At 39.0% G+C, this 26,912-nt stretch overlaps 2 protein-coding genes across 2 annotated transcripts in view; one reads left to right on the forward strand and one right to left on the reverse strand.

Moving 5' to 3' along the window:
• Positions 1-284: 284 nt before the first annotated feature.
• The window catches only part of psmd1 (proteasome 26S subunit, non-ATPase 1), a 41,399-nt gene continuing 14,771 nt past the window's right edge, over positions 285-26,912 (reverse strand). The window contains exons 17-25 of the mRNA XM_081383838.1: positions 12,254-12,368; positions 10,050-10,166; positions 8,900-9,002; positions 6,066-6,235; positions 4,849-4,941; positions 4,669-4,761; positions 4,353-4,574; positions 1,001-1,164; positions 285-443 (exon numbers count right to left, since the gene is read on the reverse strand). Coding sequence (XP_081239964.1) covers positions 1,018-1,164; positions 4,353-4,574; positions 4,669-4,761; positions 4,849-4,941; positions 6,066-6,235; positions 8,900-9,002; positions 10,050-10,166; positions 12,254-12,368 — 1,060 coding nt within the window. The 3' untranslated portion in view covers positions 285-443; positions 1,001-1,017. The remainder of the gene's footprint in view (positions 444-1,000; positions 1,165-4,352; positions 4,575-4,668; positions 4,762-4,848; positions 4,942-6,065; positions 6,236-8,899; positions 9,003-10,049; positions 10,167-12,253; positions 12,369-26,912) is intronic.
• htr2b (5-hydroxytryptamine (serotonin) receptor 2B, G protein-coupled) lies at positions 17,107-25,522 on the forward strand. The gene is made up of 4 exons (XM_081383839.1): positions 17,107-17,455; positions 18,428-18,938; positions 22,441-22,641; positions 23,768-25,522. Exons 2-4 carry the CDS (start codon positions 18,677-18,679, stop codon positions 24,655-24,657), a joined length of 1,353 nt encoding a protein of 450 aa, XP_081239965.1. The 5' UTR covers positions 17,107-17,455; positions 18,428-18,676; the 3' UTR covers positions 24,658-25,522.

Here is a 26,912-nt window from a genome sequence, read left to right on the forward strand (position 1 = left end):
TTTTAAAGTTTATCCACTCGTCCAGGACTCATTATAAACATACAAACATACACATGTAAAATCTCAATAAATGGTCACCATTTCTTATTTGCTTTTTACATTTTAACCCCTTATTTGTCTTCGTTTCATTTTAAATTCATGCCTGCAAACTGCAGGATCTAAGTTGTGCTTTTTAAAACAGAGCAGCAAGTATTCAGCTGACAAACATCAATCAAATGTCAAACAAAAAAAAGCATATACGTATAGCATATTACAGACTCGCAGCAATAAAAACACAGAATCTTATGTTCAACATATATACTTTTATTGTAATGACTGAATTCTGTCATGTAAAACATCCCTCAAGAGGCCATGATAGGTCAAGTGGAGGAAACAACATAAAAAAAGGAAAAGAAGTGGGCATTTGGAGTGGGGTCCTGGACATGCTGAAGTCAAAACACCACCTGCAAGAAAGAGCGGAGATCAGGACATTTCCACACCGGACTGACTTTAATACATTCATTGTCATTGTATAGTGCACACACACCCATACCAAAACTATAAATATAAACTAATGTAAGCAAATGGTACAGAATGTAAATTTAATTTATATGTGCACCATTTCTAAGAGTAATTAAAGACCGAAATGTGTCAAAATAAAATCTCTTTATAATAAAATTTTAACTCTTTTCTCTATTCTAATTTAAATCATTAGTTAGCATAGACAAAAATAGACTGAATATGAATATATTAAAAAACATTGCGACGAAGCCTTCTGGAGACGTGGAGTCGGTGTTTTTGGAGATCTGCACAGTGTGAAGCTTCTCGCGCTGCTTACATTCCTCAGGAAGTGAAGGCTTTGAACCGCGTGCAGAGAATAAAAGCCTCTAAATTTACAAACGGCACACCATCTAAGGCCAGAAACATCTGGGAATAATGGCCATGAGGGATAGTGGTATGCAAGTGTGTGGGAGAAACTGCGCTGACGTCATGTGTAACACCGTTAGGTCAGAGGGAGCACCTGTAGGGCGAGGCGGCTCACTCGTCGATGTACTCGAAGGGCTCCGGGGCCTCGGGCTCCTGCTCCTCCTCCTCGATCTTGGGGCCGTGAGCAGAGACGGGCTCCACCAGCTCCTCATCTTCCTCACTGGTGTCTTTCAAGATGATGATGCCACCTGTGTGTAACTGGGACAGTGGACGGAGAGGATTACTATACTGGGATGGTAGTCGTCTGGAAAAGGAGAATGACTTCCTGCTAAAGCACATTTGCATTTTTGAAGTCTCCTAAATCCAAAAAGAAACAATTGGCGGCTCTTAAAGATGTTCACTTGGAGGCGATTGTGTTCCCTCTGAAGAGTCGCTCTCATTTAGCAGCAAGAGTGCTTTTCTAACATTCACAACAGGCCCATATTAAGAGTAAAGGTCTTTGCACACTGAGTCTGAAATTTTCGCACGTAAAAAATAAATACGACCTCACGCGGTCTCAATCACGTCTACATGCTGCCTCCGAAACTCGTCTGTCATCTTCTTCTTTTTTTCGCATCCGTAGCAAGCATTTTGAGAGGTGTTTTGACAATTCAGAGCCACCGTACAAGCAAACGCAAACCCAGAACTGTTTCAGGATCGATTGGTTCACGAAATTTGGTCTTCTTTTTAATATGTGGCTCCAGTATCGCTAGCAAAGCATCAAACTGAGCCACTGACATCTTGAAGTAGCCTAAACTTTGAATCGCTCGGGATAATCCCGCAGCGAACTCTCCTTACTCTCTACAGTCTACACAACCTCAGGATTGGATGATGGACCCAATATTTCCTCTTTCAGTTTCTCTTTTTAAGAAGAGAGAGGACATGAAACCATCCTCACTGCTTGAAGACTCCATTTTGTATTATTTTGCGAATTTTTTCGCAACTGATTAATACACATCGGTACCCTGGTTAAAACCAGACCATTCTCAGTAGTAACTGAGTTATGGTCTGGCAAAGCTTCATTAATAACTCATTTCCTATGCCTCTGGGCGCAATTGGATAGACCTAAAACCATTCAGAGCGATCGTCATCGTGTAAAGCCATATGCTGCGTCCCAATTCGCCTAAGTTACACTACGCCATAAAAGTATGTACTCTTTTGGTGAAGAAAATGTATTTACTTTTGAATGTGTAGCAAAAAAGTAGGCAAGCTTTGGGACATACTACTTCGTCATCTTTATCGGACGGATCTGTCGCGTGCATCCTGTCACGTAAACTGCCCTGTCAATCATCATGTCACAGTTAAAATCCTCTTAAATCTAATTTAATTTCCTACTGTTTCGGAGAGAAATGTAGTTGCACGTTCATCTGCCAGTGGGTCTTTCATGGAGACTGTCCTCATGTGTTTGCAATTTGAAAATAATAATGCATTTAAAAGTTGGTGCGCTTCACCAACGGACGTCGCTCAAATGCCTCTGGGCGCAATTGGATAGACCTAAAACCAATCAGAGCGATTCGTCATTGTGTAAAGCCCGCCTCAACATTTCTGATTGGTGCCGCGATTTCGACGGATTAGAAATGGGCTTGAATGAGCTCTTTGCCAGACTACTTGCAGAGCAAACCAAATTTGCCGGAAGTCGTCTGGGTTTTCCCAGGCTAACACATCGGACTCAGTGCGCAAGGTTTCTGTGCGTGTTTTTAGGATGACGAATACGAAAAAACGCACACGAAAATTTCGGACTCAGTGTGCAAGGACCTTTAGACCCATAATCACACGCTGTTAGTTCATTGGCCAGAGGAGAACTGAGCCAGGGTTCTCCCAAATTTATTTCTCCATTCTGTCACTGATGGGGTTTTGGTTCCTGCCACTGTCATCATTGGCTTGAGTTCTTGCTTAGTTGGAGACACTTCATTAGGGCTGGGTATTGTTAGGAATTTCACAATTCGATTCGATTTCGATTCTTGAGGCTTCGATTCGATTCGATTTTGATTCGATTCAATATTGATTTATTAGCTTCGATATCGATTCAATAATAAGTAAATACACAAGTAATTTAAGTACCTGAGTATATTTTTAAATAATGTGTGCAGTATTAACAATGTTTAAGAACAAATTGACCCCAGTATGTTTCCTGTCATGGTTTATTTAGCAGAACAAACTGTACAATATTGTGCATGTGTTGAATACAAAACACAACTGTAACAAACAGGTGCTTTATTAACACCACTGAAGTGCATGTAACTGTATGTAAGTAGTAGAAAGTATATTTCTTTCTTCCTATACATTCAAGTTATAAAATAAATGTAAACATAAGCACAAAATGTGCATACTCATAAAAAAAGTGCAACCATAGATATTATAACATTACAAAGTGCTATTTTGTCACCACAATAAATAACACCGCCAATTAAAAGTTCCTATTTTTGCCCTTCGAAATATTATTAAGACATGGCTACAAGTGAGACTGTGTATCGTGATTCTGTACTATTCTGCTAGTTGAAAATGCATTATGCAGTAACATAATATTACTCTGAGAGTGTGTGTGGTGATTTGTGCATAAGTTACATGTCAGCGCGGCATCGCTCGTCAAGTTCGTAGAGAGCTTATTCAGTCCATTTTAAATTCTGATTTTGGCCGCCTCTCAAATGGGTTAAACCATAGATATATTGCCTATGAAGTTCAAGTAAATCCACGCTCATTCAAGGATGTGCATTTATTGCATGAACGGAGAAAGCGCCGACGCCTGCATGATTTCATCTGACGATTGCATATTATAATCTGTTCAGGGAGAGCAGAACGAACGAGCCTTTATTGACGGTTTTAAATCTGAAAACTCCAAAAAGCAACGAAATTGTCAGACATCCATTAGTGCATGTTCACAGAGGAAAACAACTGAAATACAGCGCTGGTTGTTCTCTCGAACGATACAGATACAGATTTGAGTCGCGCTTGTACAACGCTGAACGCTCTCTCTAGAGTGTTGCCCACAGCGCCGCCACTCGCCGGCAGGCTGAATCGATTCATAGGATTTGATGAATCGATATTGAATTGAGAAACAAATAATTGCAATGCATTGATGAATCGATATTTTTACCCAGCCCTACACTTCATATTCAACAATATTTTTGATCTGCCTCCATTGACACCATTATATGAGAACTGAACTGGACGATGATATCACATTTATTTTCCAGAGCGGCTATATATACATATATATATATATATATATATATGAACTAAATGAATAACTTCTCTACAACAGAAATGAACCATCACTGAACTTAATCTGGACTGTGACACTATTTTCTTCTAGAAATGTTGCATTATTGTCCTGTTATCTCTGTGAAGCTGCTGTGAGACAGTCTGTCCTGTGAAAGCGCAGTGTCAGTGAAGGCGACTGGACTCACGGGTTTGAAGGGCTGGTATCTGCAGTCCGGCATGGTGAGGACCTTGAGCTGGGCCGGCATCGCACGCGCTGGGTTCTCCAGCATCTGGAAGCTCGGCTCTGGCTCTTTCTTCTTCTCTTTTTCCTTTTCCTTTTCTTTTTCTTTCTCCTTCTCCTTCTCTTTCTCCTTCTCCTTCTCCTTCTCCTCGTCTTTCTTCTCCTTTTCGGCCTCTGCCTGCGTTTCCTGCATCAGATAAAGTGTTTGGTGGTACATGTCATGCTAAAGGTTTCGGGAAGTGCTTTGCAAAAGCTCTAGATCTGATGTTGGTCAGTCATACCACTTCCATCTTTTCCTCCTCCTTCTCTTTCTTCTCCTTTTCCTTCTCCTTCTTCTTGGCTTTAGCCGTGATGGACAGAACGGCGGTGGAAACCTGACAGAAGACACAAAGTAAGCCATTAAATCTGGATCTTGTTGAGATTGGTCAAGTCAGGTGTGCGTGTTGACGGGTAAAACAGACCTTCTCCTTTTCCTTCTCCTTCGGGACTTCCAGGGGTGGAGGATAGGCGAAGGTGGAGGGCTTGCAGTTGGAGCGATACTGCACCTTCGGCATCTGTTAATAGGACAGAACTTATTCATTAGGAACTGAAAATTATTGATTAAATTTCACTACTGACTACTATTACGCTGTCAGCAAAGAAACATGTTTGTGTCAAACTCTAAAATACATTGTGACGTAAGTGCTTTAGTTTGAGAAGTGCTGTTTGTATGACCCCAGAGGTTGGTGCCCCTGTACATCCTTCCACAAGGTTCAATGACAGTTAGGACACGGTCCATGTAGCCAAAAGCAAGAAAGTTCACTAGGGTTTGAACAAAGCTTTATCTGAGATAGTGATGGGTCATTTGTGAACATTGCGTCTATCACATGACAAATGAACGAAAGACTCAGAAGGTTAAGTAATTATGTTCCCTGTAAATAATTTTTGACTGCATTATAATGATTTCTTAATTCAGAATATGATCAAGATGGATGTAGGTGGATGTGTTCAGGGAATATGGCTGTTAAAAGTATAACATTTAAAGCCACTCAAATAAAGATTTGTTCATTTTGGTGAACGAGATCGAACAAGAGAGCCAGTAAAATGATCCTTCCCATCACTAATTTGAGAGTTAGAGGCATCAGTTTTCCCTACTTCCGCCAATGTGCAAACCCAGGGGTGTCTATCCTGCTTCTGGAGGGCCTGAACACACCCGCCTGGAGGTTTCTAGTACTCCTGAAGACCTTGGTTAGCTGGTTTTAGTGTTTAACTGGTGTTGGAGCTGAACTCTGCAGGACCGTAGCAGAAGAGGATTGGACACCATAGAGTTAACCACAACACCAATGCTCCAACTTCTGCTAACTCTTCTAGCATGGATTAATGGTTTGGCTCCTCACTGGATAGATGGGGATCTGAACATTGACCAAAGTGTTTTTAGCCAGCTGAAACACTGGCTAAAATTTGTAAAAAAATGGCGAGTGCTCGGCGTGAAATAGACGCTCGGATCCTCGTTACGCTCCTGGCGTTTTAAAAACGCAGCGTTCCCATTGAAAACAATTGGAAAAATACTCCAGACGTGTGAAAAACGCACTTTGGTGGACACAGGGCCTAATGCAGGAGATCCTACGACAAGCGTTTCTGTGGTCCCACGGTGACGACACATTTTGCAGTATAGGTCAGGTCGGACATTTCTGCTTACCTTCAGGTCCTTATTGAGGCCGATGATGGCTGTGGGTACGAAGGCCAGTGAGAGGAAGTGAGAGAGCGGGAACCAGAACCAGAACTGGGTGAAGACCAGCAGACCCACCACAGACGGCATGTGTGTGTGGCCTGTGCGAGACTGCAGGGAGATCGTCACGTTACGCCCACCTGAGAACAACCAGAAAGAGAAGAAGTGTTATGCTCCTCAACCAGCCTCTTCTCCTCTAAAGATTCGGGTCACATTAATGAATTTCGGCAAAAACGGCTTAGTGTAGCAATGCATGAAGCACCACTCGCTTTCAAACCAAGCAGTCGATGCGGTGACTTTGCATGACCAACCTGAGCACGAGTGACATCTAATCTTTTGCCCTCACACGAAACTCCCCATCATGCAACTGACTGGATTTCGCCCTTGTAATTTCGTCAAGCAATGTCAAATGTGACCACTCCTTAAGCTGGCGGTTCTTATCCAGAATAAGTGATAGCGGCTACGTTTATATACAACCAAATAATCCGTTAGTCCAAATAATCGACGGCTCAATCGGACTCAAAAGCCTTCATGTAAACACTTAAATCGATCCGATTGAGCTCGATCCCAATGAAATTTCGATCAGATTGAAAGGGTGGTTTATTCCTTTTCTAATCCGATCCAGAGAACATGTAAGCACTTGATCGGATTGAAAACCAAAACTGAAATGACTGCACATTGACGTTGAAATAGAGTAACGAGCTGTTCCTAAACTTCTCCTTTCACTGCGTCTGTGAAGTGGAGCAGGACAATCCCACCAGTCCTGGTTTCAGACTCTCATCCACAGACGACTTTATTACTGCATGATCGATAAATATTGGATATTTTATTGGAGTTATTGGAGAAATGGATAAATATTAAGCTGTTTAAAACAAATAAAGTAACAGTGTAGGAGAATAGTTATGCGCAAACAGTGGGAAACTCAGTATATTCGTGCAATGAGAAGTCAAAAAATATATTCCAAATTAAAGCTTGAGACATAAACGCGCTTATCAACCCGATCACGTTTAGCGTTCATATAAACACTACGTTCAGATTCATCAATCGGAATGAATTCAGTGAAACAAAAGATGTGCATGTAAACACAGCCACTGTGGACCAGACTTAATACTGATATTTAAAATGACAGGTCAGGCTAAACAGGACTATACTCTTCTGGATTGGTATCATTACACTATATTTAAACGTTGCAAATGCAAACGGAGAAGGGCATAGGTGAGGATATCTTGATTAACAACTGGCGTGTCAGATGGTGTACGACACTTGCAGCCGATACAGATTTGGGCTGTTAATATGAGAATAAAGGTCAAGGCCAAAGACGACTCCACCCTTAAACTGCCTGAGCGGACAATAACGGGTGTGAAGGAAGAGTGCCAGGACGGGAAGAGGTGTGCACACGTCCATAATGCATTTATAAAGAAGATAAATGGGGAGAGGGAATGGTATCATCAGTTTAAAGCATCGATTTGGCTCAGAATGAAAGGCATCGCAGACAATAGCTTACTTTTGTCACAGCCCGTTAAGTTATTAGACTGCAAGTTTCCTGTTGGCATCTACTGTAATTGCCTAGAGAAATTATGGCCTGTATTGTTTATTTTGACTGCAGTGACTTAAATAATTTGTGACAACCAAAAACCCAAGTGTTCAAACTCTCGGCCAAACCAGGCCATGAATCAAGCCAGACTGAGAAAGACTTCATCGGGGGTCATAATTTCAACAGGCATTGCAATTTTCAGTCATACTTTAGTTTAGGCTCCAATTCTCACTATTAACTAACTATTAACTATGACTTTTTGCTCAATAAGGTAGTTAAGTTTAGGTATTGGGTGGATTAAGGGTATGATCATGCAGAATAAGGCATTAATATGTGCTTTATAAGTCCTAATAGACAGACAATATCCTAGTAATATGTATGCTAATAAGCAGCTTTTAATAGTGAGAATTGGACCCTAAAATAAAGTGTTAACCAATTTTTTATGCAATCTATTGTATTGCTTATTGGAGTACTGTGGCATTAGCTTAGCAACACATTAACATCAAACTCTAATATTTGTACTTGCTATTTGTATGCTTTTTGGTGTATTACAAATGTTAGCTTACCCAACATATTAATGCCAAACACCAACATTTGTGCAATGTGTATTTTTAAGCCTATTAAATTAATGTGATGTTAGCTTAGCACTTCAGAACTTCAATATTTGCGTGTTGTCCATTTTTATGCTCACTGAAATATTGTGGCATTAGCTTAGGGACAAACTAACAAAGTCTATTGAAATCAAACTGAAATACTCTCCTGAATCTGCGCTACCCTGTATTGCGTTGGTATACAAGCTGATATTTGGGAAGCATCTTGAAGGTCAAAGCATTCTTTCAATATTAATAGGCAAGCCCCCCTTGGGAATGAGTGAATAATTGCTTGTAAAGTCATGAAGACGTGGCGCTATCTGGTTTCTAATGCCACATTCTTGTCACGATCCTATCAGTGCTTTATCTCACACAGCCTTAAACGGACTTACCTGCCTCGACATGCATACAAAGGCTTGTTTTCACCCTCGCATTTTGCACTGAACACCCAACCATCGAGTTATTTGAGACAAGACTCTACAAAGCACATTAACCCAGAAAGTAAAAATGAAAAATAGACAATCTACATACTTCCAAATACATCTATATATTTACCAGTTGACTTAACAGATTTAAAGCTTTAAAAGGAGAATCTCAGAAGTCACATTTGACCGCAAAATCAAAAGAAATTAAAAGTAAAGCTCGTTTGAAGATTGCATTTATCCACATTTGGCACTGACCTGCATCCAGGATGCCCTGAGCCAGAATGGCCCCAAATTTGGCCATCACATCATCATGCTTGTCGTTGATCACCTTTGAGTAGAGCTGCCGGAATTGGTTCACCTGTGGAAACAGAGGCGATGAACAGCTGATCTCTGATACGACTTCTGTAGACGGACACATGCGCTTTCAGATTAAATAATTAGCGAGAACAGGAAACAATACACCAGCAAATCTCAAAGTGAAATCAAAACTGACCACATTTACTTTCTAAATAAATGGCTCTGGTCTTATGCTGCATTAATGACTTGTTATAATTACCGTAATTAAAAGATGATATCTCAGGGATTTGACTTCATGACTTTCACGTCCTCTGACTCAGATATGAGATTAGCTTCTATGGCAACGCTCATGGATTCAAGTGTGAAATTACTTCATTCGCTTTGCCAAATATTGAAGACATATCTGAATTCAGAGGCATACACACGGTTAACTGAAGTCTGTTGAAATTCATAACCTGCTTTCTTTCCCCAAAGGCCAGGCACATAAAACGTGTCTAACGTGAATCAAAGTGTGCCTGTAAGGGATATTTAACAAACGATTGCCATTACTACAACTCCAGCTCTTTATTACTCCATAAAACAGGGATTTTCAAATCAATTTCACTTTCATGTGGCCATTAAATTTGCAGCCCAGTAATAATCACGTGGCAAAATTGAAGCAAAATCATCCCAAGAAACAAGCAAATGTACCGTGACAACACAACCACACTGTAGAAATGATTGGACCAAGTCTGAAATTACAAAAGGCCAATATTTATGACTTTAGGTGTGCACTAGTATCTATAATAAACAGTAAAATGACAGACTATAGTTCATTTTCAGTCTGTGTAGTCTCTAAAGCCCACATAATTCCACCAACTTCCTTCAGATAATATACATCCATCCATTATTTATTGGAACCTCATTGGTCCAAAACGCAGTTCACGTATTTATATATTAACATTAGCTGTGATTTTGTAGCTTTATCACATTTCACTGTTAGCCAAGGACTGAAACATTTGATACGACGAGGTTTATATAGATTATAGTTTAATAGAGATTAGGTTTACTAATCCCATGAGCCAAATAATTAACCCCAACAACCTTAAAAATCACACACTCCCCTTACCTTTGGACAGGTGACCTCTGACTGTTGGATCATGATCAGAGCAGACGCGATCAGAGCACCCTGTCTGACGTAATTCACCGGGTCATTGGTCATGGGCTCCAGGAGATTGATTGCTTCCTGTTGAAGGAAATCACCATTAAATGATAAATAATGAACGTAAGAATAAGCATATCTTGACACAGCATGCTGAATGGTTAAACCTAAACCACAAATTCATCAGATTCCCAAGTATCTAATCATCTTTGAGAATTTGTGGTATCATAATATGGTAACCTGAATATATATTGGAGAAGTAGGGATATTCAGATCCTAATTGACCTAATGACACACAAACCACAAAGAAAGAGCTTTCCATCCCTTCCTCTCAGAATGGATGATTTGGGTTTGTTTAAGAGGGGTATTTAGTGTCAGGCCGAAAGCCAAACCATGTCACGTCAAGCACTTTTTGAATTACGACTGCACTGAAGACAGTCCAAAATAGCAAATTTGGCTCATAGGTAACTAAAAGCTTAAGTATCATTACACAACATACAGTATCCCATCGATATACATATTTGTGCAATTGCGTCAGAAGTTGTTTGGAACGATTCAGCCAAAAATAAAGCAGTCATTACCTGTAGCCCAAGACAGAAGGAGCCAAAAAAGGATTGAAACAACTCCGCTAGGCATTTTGTGTCGGCAGAAGTTATATCGCAGTAAAAATAAGCAGGTGTATAAATTACAGACCCAAAGCAGAATTTGTGACCCATTTAAAAGGCCTGAGTGTGGGAGATTTTGGCTCGTACGCCAGTCTGATTTCCCAGCATCCCCACAAAACCGCCCATGACTGTATTTGGGCACCTGAGAGGGATTTGGATTAAAGTTATTATTATAAGTCAAGTGGTCAAGACCAATCTTCATATCCCCTTTTCCAGCTCACCCAACGAGGGAGTTGAGTGGCAAGAACATTGTCCGTTTGAATCTCATCTCCACTCAAGTAGTAAATGTGCCATCTGTGCCTCCTCCACTGGTAATGCAATTAGTCGCAGAACCAACCTGAGCGTGTACAAGACTCAATAACATCACTCAGGATTGTTGTAAGATAGCTCAAACATCTCTCCTGGGTCTCGGCTGACCTTGCTTAACTTTTTTTTAGCCGTCTAACCTTTAACATTCACAATCAGAGCTCCAGACTGTGAATAAATTGGTCACAAATGCAACAATAACAAAAATAGTGAAAGTGGGTTAAAAATCTGATAAGTTTATATGCTCCTATATCACTATGTGAGTGTTAAATACATAGGCCTATTACCAGGGCTTCACATTAACACCCATGTATTTCAGCAATGGCGTGTCACAGTCACTCCTACTAGCCACTTTGGTGATCACAAATCTCACTGGATTATTACAATTAATGGCAAAAAGAATGTTTGGAAATGTAAACTGATATTTCCTACTGACACACTACAGCAAAAGATATAAATAACTGACTTAAAACCATTTTTTGGGGGGGTGGGGGGGTATTAACATGCCTAAGACTTTTGCACAGTACTGTGTGTATATGTGTATATATATAAGTTTGTATGCATCTATATCACTATGTGAGTGTGTTAAATACGTCAGCCTATTACCAGGGCTTCACATCAACACCGGTGTATTTCAGAAATGGCGTGTCACAGTCACTCCTACTAGCCACTTTGGTGGGTTGAATTTCAAATAATATACATTTTTCAATTGTAGTCTTATAAAAAGGCATCTGAAATAATAAACTAAGAGCAAATCTAGTGTTGTCAAAAATATTTATTTTTCGATACATATCAATACTGAACTATCTGAAACTCTTCCGCAGAATATACAAAACCAGCTGCGCACTCTCGCTCTCGCACACAAACCCGCATCCCTTTACTCGCTCGTTTGTTTGTTTTTTTTGTTCGGGATGAATGTTGTTGTTACAGGGCTTGAATTTCGGCAAGGGATTACGCACATTGAGCATAATTTCACTCATTCACACTAGGGCTGTCACTTTTGAGAAAAATCGACACTGATATCAAATATCAAGCAATGTATTCGAATATATATATAAATAACTTTGGAAAACCACTAGCCACAGTGGCTGGTGAGCAAAAGAGTTAATGTCAAGCCCTGCCTATTCCATTATTCATATTGCACAGCCTCATTAACAGGCTAATTCAAGGAAACCGACTGTAAGAGCACGATATCAGTACCTTGTTACCGGTGCCAGCACAACAGATGCCCAGAGCCATTGCAGCGCCGCAGCGGACGTGGGGGTTGTAGCTCTCGGACAGCAGGGAAACCACACTGGGACATTGTTCTGGAGTCCTGTAGACACACATATAAAAAAAAAAAACACTTGAAGGAAAGACCATAAATTTTTCACAACGGTTTATTTTCCCTGACAGTAATACTTTGGATCGGGTGTAGGAATGCGGGGCTTCAGTTCTTTGTTCAAAGTTTATGCAAAGGAACTCTTAAACTGGCGCACAGGCTCTCAGTCAAATTGTCGTTCGTAACACAAACGATGCTGACTTGATAAAACAGTGCAGGACAGCTATGTCGGTTTCCATTTCTCAAGTATATTTGACGTATAGATGTGTGGTTACTATGAAAATACCATAAAATTAAGGTAATGGGGATGTTAGGCAAATTGTGACAAACGTTTTTAATAAAAGCAGCAGTACTTCCAGACAATTTCCCATTTTTGTGAAAGCCTTAGTTACAAGCCAGGTCACAAGGAGATTCAATTGGTTAAACTAGTCAAGCTGGCCTTTGTGAAAAACTAATTAGCTATACTAAAAGGTCAAAGGTGATTTTCACCAACTATACTCGTCACAACTACACAGTCACCTGTCAAAGTTTGTTTGTTTTTTTACATAGAATATTTATGATGTGAATGCATATTTAAATTCTGCCGTCGGATTACGTCACACACTGAACTTCAAAATCACACTGGTTTGCTTACACGTGTCATGTTGAGAAAATACATCCCATATTTCCAAAGCCTCTGTTTAACACTGCAGTGATGTTATTCTGAAGGACTAAATGCCCATCTAGGAATAAAATGGTCAAATAAGCGCCTCATTTTCCTCATTAAATCCTCAGAGACTCTGTTACGCCAACACTCACATAACACAAAGTCAAGGAAAGATGAAACACATTATATTAAAGAGAATTACTCGTACTCTTTTACCTCACACTGAAACTATTAGCAATTTACATTTTTTTTAAATACAATAAATAAAATTATAATTTCAAGCTGTCATATTAGGGAGGCACAGATTTAGAAATTCTGCTAATAAAAGCATATAAATGTGTCTTTGTTGTGGCCAATAACTGAAATGAAAGCCAGTATTATGAATCTATACAGCTATATACTTCTGTATAACTTTATCGCTTAAGCTCCTATCTTGATTTTACGTGTTTTAAGCTATATCAGTAGGGGTGTAACAACACCCTCATGTCACGATTCGATCCATATCACGATGCTGAACTCACAATATGATATTGCGATGATACTCCAAGACATATGGTAAAAGGTTAACAAAAACTGTTGATTAAAATGCTGTGTAAATGAATAGGATTAGTCTTGGTGCTGAAACCCAAAGCACAGGACAATAGAGACACCAGAATAACAATATTCATGATTCTGAAGCTGAAAACACAGCATTATTTTAGACGAATACATTAGGACTGTCACTGACTAGATATATTTAAAATACTGTAGGCAAGTTTTTACTGGTAACAAGACATCTGGCATTACAGTATCAGGACACACAAATATTCCCCCATTGCATTATTATACATTATATTGAACATTAGTAGTTTCATGCAGTACTGACACTAAAACTCTGTAAACTTGAATTTTTTTCTCACACTGAAATTAAAATTTGGGTGAATTGTACACAACACATATTGTAACTATCCACGATACATATTGAAGCATTTTTGTATTGCGATATATTGTGATATATTGTTACACCCCTATAAATCAGTCATCATATAAAACTGCACAAAGAAAAGATGAGTAACTTTATTTTCTATGGGTATCATACTAATCTGATCAGTGTAGATCATTTGATTGGCTGACACCAATATACTAACAAAAGCATTGCGCAACACCGGGTTAACTTAAAGTGCGCTGACTGACAAGTATAGTTCAGTTTAGGTCCAGACCAGAGTAGCCAATAATCTGGTCTGTAATAACACACAGCATGTCCAGTTGAGACAAGAGCTCGAACTCTTCCCACCGCAAAACCCTTTCCGTGGGAAGCTAATCCACAGTTTAGCACTCGCATACGAATGCCACTGGCAATAAAAAAGGATTTGACCTTGATCTTTCATCAGGCTGGGATTAACGTGCTGCGCTGGATATCAAGGGTTCTGCCAAACTCGGCAGGCTGGGAAACACAGTTTCAATGTTGATGAAGTTGGGAACCTTCAGGACAAATACAAATCTTAGCAAGGGGGTCTTACGCCAGTTCACGAACATTTAGTTAATCTAATCCTGACTAGTCATTTGGCCTTAGAAGCTTCAGTCTCAGATTCAGACTGAAGCTTCATTTGTTTACCCAAAATTTCCACTCAGAAATCTAGATTTGCCTTCAAAACGCTATGGTAGTAATTCATAACCACTTGCCAATCTGTAAAAATTTTTTTGCCATTTACGAAAAAACAACATTTGCTTAAAAACTCCACACTTTATACACAAATTTAGCAGAAACCCCTTTAAGTACTCATCTACTTTCTACAATATATTACGGATGTCCTGAGCCGAGCTCAGGGATCAGTATCAGACTTTGCAGATCGTGGCTTTTTTTAACTGATCGGTATCGGCTATCCCAATCCTGATCCTTTATTTACGTCAGCTGTCATGCAGGTGTCATACAGTAGGTGGCGCTATGCACCTTCAAGTGGGTTTGCCAATCGCCATTAAGAGGAAAAGTAGTTCAAATGTTCTTCCGTAACGCGCGAGAACCAATGAGGTTTGATTTAGCGCATCACACCAGCACGGTTGAGCTTATTTAGCATGTTTGATGCGCAGGTTTGTAACGAATCACTCGAAAGTCGTTTACTTACGATTTACTTTAGTTGCTGTCAGACTATCTATCTGAGACATTGTTGCCATTGTTGCTATAGGTTGCGTTTTGCTTCAGACTTGACTGGAGTTTTCATGCTTTCTAACTATTTTTATTTTTATTGCAATTCTTTTTAAATTTAACAGTATCCCCATAACTTTATTAGTTAGTGCAAATACTAAGTATTCAATTACTGTAATTCAATTACTTCACCCTTCATTTCTTAATTATTCTGTAATTACAGTTTCTTCTGATGTAATTGCATTTAAAACACACACACACATATATACACACATATATATATATATATATATATATATATAGTGTATACACACACACACACACACACAAAGAACTGCTTTGTCTTACTTGGAAAACACAATCAGCCTTAACAGACTCTTAAATCTTCAGCTAAAAGCTCCCTCCTAAATTTGTTTTGTCTGATTTAAGTTTTTTCTTGTTAACTTTCATAAACAAAAGCCGGAGCGTGACACACTCCAGGAGTCGGAGGCGTACATGGTTCAAGAGTTTCTCTTTGCCAGACGCTATCCAACGCACCAGCAAACTGAGCAAACAGAGGAGAGATCTGTACAACAGCCCTTGCTCCACTGAAAAGCATTTCTTTACTAGATTATCATCAAAGTATAGGATTCAGGTTTATGAGCTGTTATTCTTTTCCCTTTAAACAAGCATTTAAAGACATTTTTGCTTTAAGTTTCCATACACACACACAAACTACAAAGATTACAACTGAAATATCTCTCATGATCTTAAACCTTTTTGATCGAATGGCTTAGACAATACAGATGTCTTCAAAACCAGTAACGAGCATGAATGCGGATGTATGAAGTATAATATTTTTGAAGAGGGCAAACATGAGCTCATAATGAATGCAAAGCAGCCAACAAGTGTCAAATACTCATACTCTATAAAAATATGATCAATGCAAGTAATGGCAACATGTTTTCATATTAACTCACATTTATTTAATCAATTTCAACTTAATTATTTTGTTACACTTTTTTTTTAAGTCGGTTTAATAAAATATAAAGAACTGATTTTTTTTTTTTAAGTTTTTAAGTCTTTAAGTTGAAGTAGTTGCAATTCCTCTAGTGTATAAACTCCTTTAATAGTTTAAAAGCATCCCAAGATGCACCTCATGAAGCAGCGCCAAAATGAGCCTCGGGAATCTAGAGAAAGGGTTGTGGATTTAAACTGCTTCACGGTCACTACATAATTCTCATATTTACCTTTATGCCATTTCAAAATTATGACTTTACTTTTAGTCATAAGTAGGTGTGTTTAAACATTTGATTGGTAATGTGTGTAACAAACACACACACACAGGTTTTGTTGTTGTTATTTCCAGCTTCAGCTTCACCGTGGTAAGGAGGGAAACAGATGTGCCAAGACACATGCAGCCTGAAAACACTGTGGTAATGGGAGCGGGAAGCTGAACAAAGACCCAACCAGAAAAAAAAAGTAATTTAGAAGTAAAGTGGGAGTCAAGTCCTCACTCGATCTTAAAATATAACAGATCAGCCCCTTAGTATTCATAGTGTGTTCAATGACAATCCCTCCAATCAAAATGGATTTATGGATGCCTGAAGAATATGAGCTTGGTGCTTTCAAGGTTCAAGTCTGGAGAGATACTCAATGAGCTTTAGATTTTTATTTTCTAAAAATCTTTTCAGAGACTGATGAAAAACAACCTGTTTCTGGGGAGGGGTTTGACACAAATGACAAAAAGTAGACGGCTGGGATGTGCACAACTTATTAAAATAGTCTAGTTGACTAAATGGAGGGAATATGGTAGGTAGTCGCGCTGCAGTTTAAGACAATGACTGATAAATATGAATAGGCTCTCGGCTGCATTGAGGAAACGACCCCCCAGGATCACTGGATCCACCCCGGTGTCGACTCATCCATCAGCTCCTCCAGGTCTAACACGCGAGCGAGCGAGAGGGAGGGAGGGAGGGAGAGGCAGAGCGAGTCGTAAACACAGACAGAACGAGAGAGGAAGGGTTAGAGGACGTGTGGAAGTTTTAGACCGGTGATCATGATAGGTGATGCGGAGAAGATCTGGGGATTCGTCCAGCTCCTCAAGCACAGGGAAATTCCTCAGCACGAAGCCGAAAGAGTGAGATGATATCTGGATCTTTTCCCACCAAGAATTTGGACAACCTAATGTTTTGTTTGTACTCTTTTTGGGGTGTAGATTATAAAAGGCAATAAGTCTCAATATCTGAGGGACGTTTAGTGCACTTGCTTAAAAGACAATGAATAATACGGAATTAAGCTGATGAAGAGGAAACACACAGTTTTGAGCTCAAGGTAAGTAGTAGAAATCATAAAAAATAAAAATAAAAAAAAAAAGGTGAAAAAAAATCCCATAATGGGAAAAATGTATCCATTTAGAAATATTTTAAATTTAAAAAATGCATAGTTAAATACTGTGTTTATTATGTTATATATGTTTAGCTTATAAGAAGAAATTTCCAGCGGTGAACAGAGTTTGTAGGGGAATCTACTTTCACAGAGCTTCTAAATAATAATTTTGGTTACACTTAGGTCTCATTTGTTAACATTAGTTGCTGTATTAACTATGAGCTATACATTTGTGATACATCATCTTTAACATTCGTTAATAAAAATCCAGCTGTTCATTGTTTGTTCATGTCAGTTCACGGTGCATTAACTAATGTTAACAAATACAACTTTTGATTTTAATGACGTCTTAGTAAACGCTGAAATTGGCATTAACTAAGAGTAATAAATGCTGTAGAAGTATTGTTCATTCTTAGTTTATGTTAACTAAGGTAGTTAACTAATGTTAAAAAAAAACATTGTAAAGTGATACAAATTATAAGGTAAATTAATTTTAATTTTCTATAAAAAAATATTATTTTCAATACATAACAGAAAATATAGATTTAAATCTACAAGATAATTAAGATTACACAACATTTGTTTGTCTGCATTTCATAATACTCATTACATAATGCTATGCCAGAAGGAACCATTTCCAAATTATAATGCAATTATGAAATCCTAATTATTCTGAAAACATAAACGTTGTTTATGAAGTCATCTGCCTCGACTGATTGGGCTAGATAGGGACGCAAATGACTCCATGTGGTCAACATTCACAGATCATTACTGATAGCCACTTCCTTGCTTAATTACAAACATGGTCTGGCACACGTACCTCTCATCGCATGACAAGAAAATCATATTCATCATATGCCGGTTTAAGATAATGTGCTTTGAATGACGAGATCACCGTTCAAATGTTTATATTTCCAGGAGTGTAAAAGCGCACAGACAGAACAAAGATGGGCAACACCTCGTCCACCATGTGACTGCTCTACTCTAAACTCTGGCTGCATCTGGAGATAATAATTTGGAAGGGAAACTCACTTTCTCAATAAATTGGCTTTTGCAAGCAAACAGAAGTGCATCGCATGAATTGAACACACTTGGCCACGATCTGATCGGAGGGACAATGCTGGACGAGCCCTCGGAAAAAACAAAAGCTCAGTTTTACGAAGCAGAATGGCTAGCTATAGTGTCCGCAACCAAACGGGGAGCGAGGACCGGGGTTTTCTCGAGCCTGGAGAACAACTCCGCTGGGCCGCACTGCTCATCCTCCTGGTCATCTTCCCCACCATTGGTGGAAACATCCTGGTCATCCTGGCGGTGTCACTGGAGAGGAAACTCCAGAACGCCACTAACTTCTTCCTGATGTCTCTGGCCGTGGCCGATCTACTGGTGGGATTGCTAGTGATGCCCATCGCTCTGGTGACTGTGCTTTTCCGTAAGTAATCTGAACTTTGATTTTACAAATAAAAAAATAAATAAAACAAGTTCGGTAACACTTTACTTAAAGTCTTTATGTATAATGCATTATAAAAGTATTAGGCCTTATAATGCATTGTATGGTCTCATGAATAATTGTAACCACAGTTATAATACTTCTCTATTCATTGAACACACCTTTAGAAAGTATAATGCACTAAAACGCATGACAAACAACCAATTTCAGAATCTGCAAATATTATAATGCATTATAACTGGTTACAATTATTTATGAAAAGATATAACGTATTATAATGTACCTTTATAATGTATTATACATAAGGGCTTTAAGTAAAGTGTCACCAACATTAGTTTGGTGGTTCCATAAGGTTTGTTGGATAGTGAAAGTTATAACCCAGATGAAATCTGTAGACTATTTTTGTCTGTGATATTTTCAGTGTACCACTAAAACCATATTAAACAGAATAATCAAGACCATGTTTCATTTCCCTGCACTGACAGAGCGAATACACACAGCAGGCATTAAAACATGTCTCACACAACTTTCAAACATCTGCCAAGCTACTACACTACTGTCGTTCTTATGCCAGCTTCGATGCCAGAACACTCCAGTCGGTCCATTATTCCTCATTGATTAGATTTGATGACATTTATTACTTCATTTGCTGCACCTGGCCTTCACACGTTAAAGCTTAAGGTGAACCAGAACTTTGCTGGCTTCATCACAATATCGGGATAGTTCACCCAGAGATTCAGTCATCAATTACTCAAAACTTTCAGTCTTCTGTGGAACACAAAAGAAAATGGTTTCACTTTATTATAACACATTCTGTTGACTATAACGTTGCACCTACATGTCCACTAACTCTCAAAGTGTTAGTAGAGTATTAGTAGACTGGTAGTTGGAAGTTGACATGTAGTTGCAGGGACCATCATAATAAAGTGTTACCAAGAAAATAATTCCTTCAAAATGTAAACTTTTTTTAATGTCCATAGAATGGAAGTCAAGTTTTGGAATGACACAAACGCCAAAAAATTATGACAGAATTGTCATTTTTAGCATGGAATATCCCTTTAACTCCAGTCATCTGTCCTGGAAAATACTTTCAACAGATGCTATTTATCCAAAGCAACTTGTCAAACACTTTGTTTGAGAGATTGGGGGGAAACGGAGCCAAAATGTAAAGATGGAAAGGGTCTGCTTTAATTGATGGGAATTTTTTTTTTCTGAAAATGAATCTTGGTCCTTTGAGGTTTCAGTCATTGAGTTAAACCAAGCCTTGATGGCGTGAAAACATCGAGTCGTCCCCCAAGGACCATAAGGATAGGAAAAGGAGCAAACGCCCAGGTTTTCTAAAGGTGTTCCACACAAAGAGAACCATGTGTGAACGCAGAAAAGAAAAAAAGATTTCGCCAAACAGCTGAAGCCTACCAGAAGTCATGAGCACTGACAGGTAATTACGTTGAGTTACCTTAGGAGGAAGGGGTACAATAACACATTTGGTTTGAGTGCAACAACTTACTGACCAAGAAAGAAGTAACTCTAGATACAACTTAGCAGTAACTCTAGACCTTAATTCTCAAGATAATAACTTGCGATTAAATGTAATCATCAAAATAAAAGTGACCTTTCCCAATTGGAGTAACTCAAAGGTGTGGGTCCTGTCGAGATGTGCTTGCTCAGTAAAACCAATGTTATACCTAAGGCCACGTCCACATCTGTGGACCAGGTGAAGACAGAAACTGAAGTTACTGAACACTGAAAATCTACACAGCGCTTGATAAAGAGTCTCAGCAGGGCTAAAAACAAGAGCCAACCCTCGAGAGCACACCACACATGTATTTCTCTGAGAAAGAGAGAAATATTTACATGAGGAAGTTGAGACTTGGCAGTGCAAACCTAAAGTGTGGTAGAGTGTCTCTTTATTTAGCTTTCAGGAAGAGAGGGCACACTTTCCTGACAGTCTATATGGAAACTAGGGATGGACGATGTAGTGAATATTAATGATATGTTCGCTTAGATTCTGTAGGCATCATAAAATGCTGGAATATCCCAAATATTGCAATAATTTTTCCTATTGAACTGACCGAATTTCACCTGTGAAAATTCACCAGACAATGGTGAACATGGACACACGTTTACACTCTACAAAATAATTCTTAGATCTGAATCTATTGAGCAACAATAGCATTTTGGTTAAAAGAGGTTTCTTGTGATGGGGGGGAAACTCTAAATGCAATTAAATTAACCTATTACTGCTCAACTGCTTTAAATACTGGGGAAAATTATATTCAGATTTCCCCAGACATAGCATGGAAGAAACACTGCTCAATTTATGCACAAAAACTCAGAAAAGTGTCATTTAATGCATGTTATGCATTTGACTCATGCTGATTAAACCAATTCAGATGATTCAGAAAGCTTCAAAAAGCCCAGCTGGCAATAACGTACCCTCTGAGGAGCTCCTATGAAGGTCTGTTTAGTAAAGAGGGGTGATCTGACTAATGCCAGTTTTCAACATCTGGTCAAGGCCTCTCCAAACCATGGAGATCTGCTCACAAACCACAAGTTTGGAGATGCACTGTAGTTTAGGTCCATGCAAGCTAAAAGAAATCATGTTTGAAAACACACATACCCCATAGAGCTTTTACAAAATGCAGCTTTGTTCAACTTGTCCAATAACTTCAGGTTTATTAAGAGTTTTATAATCAACTTTTTGAAGAATGTTTTCACTTCTTGTCATCAGGGCAATAATATGGCATGTACCACCGAGTTTATCAAAAGACAAACTGAAAAACTGGCAACATGAAAACAATAAAATCTTATTTAAAGGCTTTACTTTCTGTAAGTGTACTGGGATGAAGATCAACTCAATTCACCGTTTCATGTCTGTCACTAAAATAAACCGCATCACTGATGAAGAGTTTGATGAATGAGCCAAAAGCCCTCGAGTGTCAACTCAAGCTTGTATCAATTTATTAATTTATTATTCATAATGTTCAGATCCAATAGATGCAAGATTAGATGCAAAGGCTGTGATACATTTAAAGTAATGCATTTTCTAACGTCCATGTCCAAACAAAACAAACAAATGAAAACCAGTCTGTTGACATTTACAGTGAGTCCTGCGTTGTGAGAAATGCACTGGCAACGAAAAGTTGCAAAGTCATCTGAAAGAATTGGCAAAAACATTTTGATCATGTATGATCATCTTTAAAAAAAAATACTCTAGTAGCACTACGTGGAATCTGTGATGTAAAATGTTCATAATAATATTAGGCTTATTCTGCATGGGTGACTGAAGAGGAGTTAAACTATTTTTGAAACTTTGAGGGAGCAGGTTAGGGCTGGATGTCTCCAGAAACTCAACATAGCTTCTGTCAGGGTTAGTAACCCATTCGAAGTTAAGTGTGTCATATCCCAAAAAGGCAAAAAGTTTGTCATATCTCCAATTAAGCCAACCCATTGATTGTTGCCTTATCTTCTCTTCATATTCCAGACTCCAGATGGCCCCTTCCAGACTTCCTGTGCCCTATCTGGCTGTTTCTGGACGTCTTGTTCTCAACGGCGTCCATCATGCACCTGTGCGCCATCTCCCTCGACCGCTACATAGCGATCAAGAAGCCAATCCAGCACAGCCAGTTCAAGTCCAGAGCGAAAGCGTTGGCGAAAATCGCACTTGTCTGGCTAATCTCTATAGGTATGTCACAACGCAAGCCGAAAAGACACTATTACATGAAATCAAGATTTTTTACAATGTGAATGAATGCATGAACAATTACAAATACTCATGTAAATATTCATATCTACTATGAAACGAAAAGGAACTATTGTCTTTACAATTGCAGGGAATGGCATTAACCCAACTGAAATAAACACAATTGACAATTTTCTCTCAAAAGATGAAGAGGCAATACGGTTTAAAAAATGGGAACAAGCTCAAATCTAGTTTCATTACCTACATTTAATAAGATGTGTATAGCTATATACAAACCCAGTCCTTAATCTCCACACCGATCAATGATCTCAACACTCGTTGTCTCTGGAAAAGTCGCATACGCATACATTTCCTTTATCTTGTGTCACTGACTGGCCAGCAAACTTCCATTTACACAAGCAATATTGGCTTGCGGGGGTGAAATGAAAGTAAACACCTCGAAATTTCTGCTCGTTAACAACAGTTGTGTTGTTTGAACGACCTCAAGGCATGGATCTGGAATCGTTTCACCACCATAAAAAGGCAGGCCACGTGCTTTGTCACTTCAACACTGACCATAAACACCACATCTCTGTGTACTCCTGAGAACGGTTTCACATATTCTCACATTTGACAAAGCAGTCTAAGTGAGAGAAGACAGGAGCTCATGGTTATGGTCAGGGGTGCACATAACTGTTTTGGTCTGGTCCTCAAGGGAGCACCTGGAGATGCTGCTTGCTTGGTACACACACTTTACACGGCACACGTAGCCTTCAAGCTGTCGTCATCACTTTCCTCCCAATCTTTTTTCTCTTGAAAACGGTCCTCTTTTTAACATTAATGACACATACAACAGCAGGAATATTAGGCTGCCATGACCTTAAGACTAAATGCACAGAACAAATATACTAACTCGCATCCAGTTTCTTTCTCAACTGTTGTGACATAACTGAGAGAATATTTCGGGTATTTTGGCGTATTTGTGTGTGTATGTGTCCGTTCAAGCGCAATTAAAGGCAAAAGAGGAATAAATTCGGTATTCAAGAGCTGTCTGAAACGTGCCTGTCTGAAAATGTTTTATTTAAACCTTATTCTCTGCTCAATTTAACGATTAGTTTTTTTTTATCAGGTATTGCAATACCAATTCCAATCAAAGGGCTACAAGTCTCCGATCATCCAAACATCACCTTCAACAACAACCACACCTGTTTGTTGTCACCAGAGGGCTTTGGGGACTTCAAGGTGTATGGGTCTTTGACGGCTTTCTTTATACCCCTTACAATTATGATGATCATCTACTTGCTGACAATCCAAGTCCTACGCAAGAAGGCTGATCTTCTGAGATCGAGAGCCAGGAGGCCCACCGTTTCCACTGTCTTCCAGCAGGAATTGCCGGCTCTCTCTTCACCTGAGAAAGTGGCCATTGCAAACGGAATAAAAAGGGACCGAACACTGAGCTCCGTCACAGGGGATGAGGTTCCTCTCCGCAGGATGTCCACCATAGGGAAGAGGTCCATGCAAAACTTGACTAATGAACAAAGGGCATCAAAGGTTCTGGGAATTGTATTCATGTTGTTTGTTGTGATGTGGTGTCCTTTCTTCATTACTAATGTGACTTCTGTACTCTGTCAAGGGTGCAACGGTAATCTAGTGGAACACTTGTTGGATATCTTTCAATGGGTGGGATATGTTTCATCGGGCATCAACCCTCTGGTTTACACGCTGTTTAACAGGACGTTCAGGCAGGCCTTTAGGCGCTACATCACCTGTAACTACAGACGTGTGAGGACTCCAAAAATGCAACGGAGAAGCAGAATTGCTTTCCGGTCACCAGTGACTGAAAACTCAAAACGGTTTATGAAACACGGTATGAAAAACGGCATTAGCCCTGTAAGCTATCAGAGTCCTCTCCGGCGTCGGCCCACGAATCTGCAGACCTCCGCCAATATCACGCTGGACACGTTGCTTCTGGCGGAGAACGAAGACTGCAAACCTGACGAACACGTAAGTCACGTGTAGTATATCTGACATGCTTGAGAAAAGACAAGAAAGAGACTTGCCATAATGTTTCAGTGGCATAAAAACGACAAGTCCTCATGGGAACCAATGAGGAAAGAAGTTCAAGGCCAAGTCCAAGGTTTGTTTCAGCATCACAGCCAATACAATAATCCATTTTTAAACCTTGGATTGGGGTCTGAAAACCACCAAAAGACACAACACAGCTTTTGCGTGTGAAAATAATGGGCAGCTTAATAATTGGCGGTACTGTGAAAATAAACAGTACTTAGGGGCAAGAGAGGACTGTCTACGCACACCCCAAATTTGGTTGACAGGGTCTACAATGTGAAGCCAAAAAAAAAAAAAAGAGACATCTTAATAAAGATAAGCACAAATAGCTCATTTAAATCACACCTCCACTTACTTTCTGTATACAAGGAAAAATAAATGCCTTACTGAATTATAGCAGGGCTTCTTTATTTCTGTAGACTGATCTTGAATCAAAAAACAAGTGCTTTTGTACATGTAAGAAAGAATTATCTGTAGATACTGACATTTCTGAAGATTCTTGGAACTATTGCCAAATAAACTTTTTCTCCAGATAATCATTATGGTTTCATTGTGAATTAAGAAAAGAATGTGTCTTGCATACTGAATATGCGAGTGTTCCTTAACCCTCAGAGGTCGGAGATCACGCCGGCGTGATCTGCTCGCTTTTTTCCTTATGAGTTGAATTGAGACCCCAAATACTCTTTTGACTTTGATTTTATAAAACAAGTTTCATACATCAATCGATTCTGTTAAATGTGTATTATTTTTGTGTATACTCACAATAAAAACAAAATGTTGTGCTTTTTGCCAAATAAAGAAAAATAATCACGAAGCGAGTTCTGCCTTCTCTCTGTCCGTGTAGTCCATTCTGAAACGCGTCCGAAAATGAACCATAACTCAGCGAATACTTCTCACACAGGCACGTGAGATATGTCTTTATGAAGCTTGAAATCTCCTCTTTTAAATGAAGTAATTTATATAAAAAACAAATGTTTTTAACTCATGTAATCCCTTTGAAAGCAAGGAGAGGTACCGTTTTTCCTTCTCCCTTCATTATCTCTAAATGAGCTGCAGCCGCCCCGCCCCCGGCGCGATTCACATGTAAATAGTTTACCTGATCTAGTATGCATCGCATACGCCCCCCGATCAATGCCATAAAAACACAGTTTGTTCATCAGACTTCAGACTGATAGTTCATCGCGTTTTGAGTATGACACGCTTCTCCGGTAATAAAGACTCCCTTCAGATGATTCTGGACAGCGAGGAAGAATGCACCTTTTCCTCAGAGGACGAACGGCAGCATTTTGAAGAGCGAATTCCGCCGAGAACACAATTTCAGAGTAAGTTTTACTTAAAAGTCTTTTGTCTTTTATTTTTCGTGTTCGCATTTATGAGGAAAAAACAATATTTGTGACAGTTCTCCATTATGGACGCGAGCGCTCTAAAAAAAGCACAAAAAGACTTTCAAACTTTCACAGAGACCTCAAAACAGAAAGTACAAATCCTTTCTTTAAAACGAATTTCGTTTTGTATCAATTGTATCTTAATTTTAATAATTTTTTCATTAACAAATTTCCTGGATTTAAAGTAAATATAGGCTAGCAATCACAACATAAGGTGCTTGAACTGGAGATCATCATGAACCAGACCGTAGCCTATTCTCGCCTCACATGTCTAAAAAATGTGAAATATATTTACAGAAAGCTGGTTCTAAACAAACCATCCAAAACACTAGCCTACTGCGAAGATCGCGAGTCAATAGCCTATCGTCAACTTCATCTTTGCCAGAAGTTAAATTTAAATCGCGTGTGTGAATGAATGATGATGTTTTAGCAAACTGAATTGCTACTGAGATGAGTAAAAATCGACTGAAATATGAATACATAGATAAAATGTAGGCCTATAATCTTTTTTTTTTTTTTACAAAGAAAGAGTACACTTGAAATATTGTTGAAATTGTAATTATTGTTGTAATTGTAACCTTTTTAATAAAATAGCAAAACATATTTACAAGATAGATGTAAGCAAAATCTTAAATGGTCAATATAAGTCTTCTAAATATATCTGTTGTTCTTGTATTGTGGCTCAGTCAGTTTCACACCTGAGTGAATGGCTCATCATTATGCAAAGTGGGTGGGACACTGTAATCTAAGGTGTAAACTACTCCTCCCCCTCGCATATTGGCTTTCCAAGCAAAACCTGTTTTACATCAATTTAAATCAATG

The sequence above is a fragment of the Scardinius erythrophthalmus genome (assembly GCF_964197995.2).
Source record: "Scardinius erythrophthalmus genome assembly, chromosome: 14".
Taxonomy (NCBI): domain Eukaryota; kingdom Metazoa; phylum Chordata; class Actinopteri; order Cypriniformes; family Leuciscidae; genus Scardinius; species Scardinius erythrophthalmus.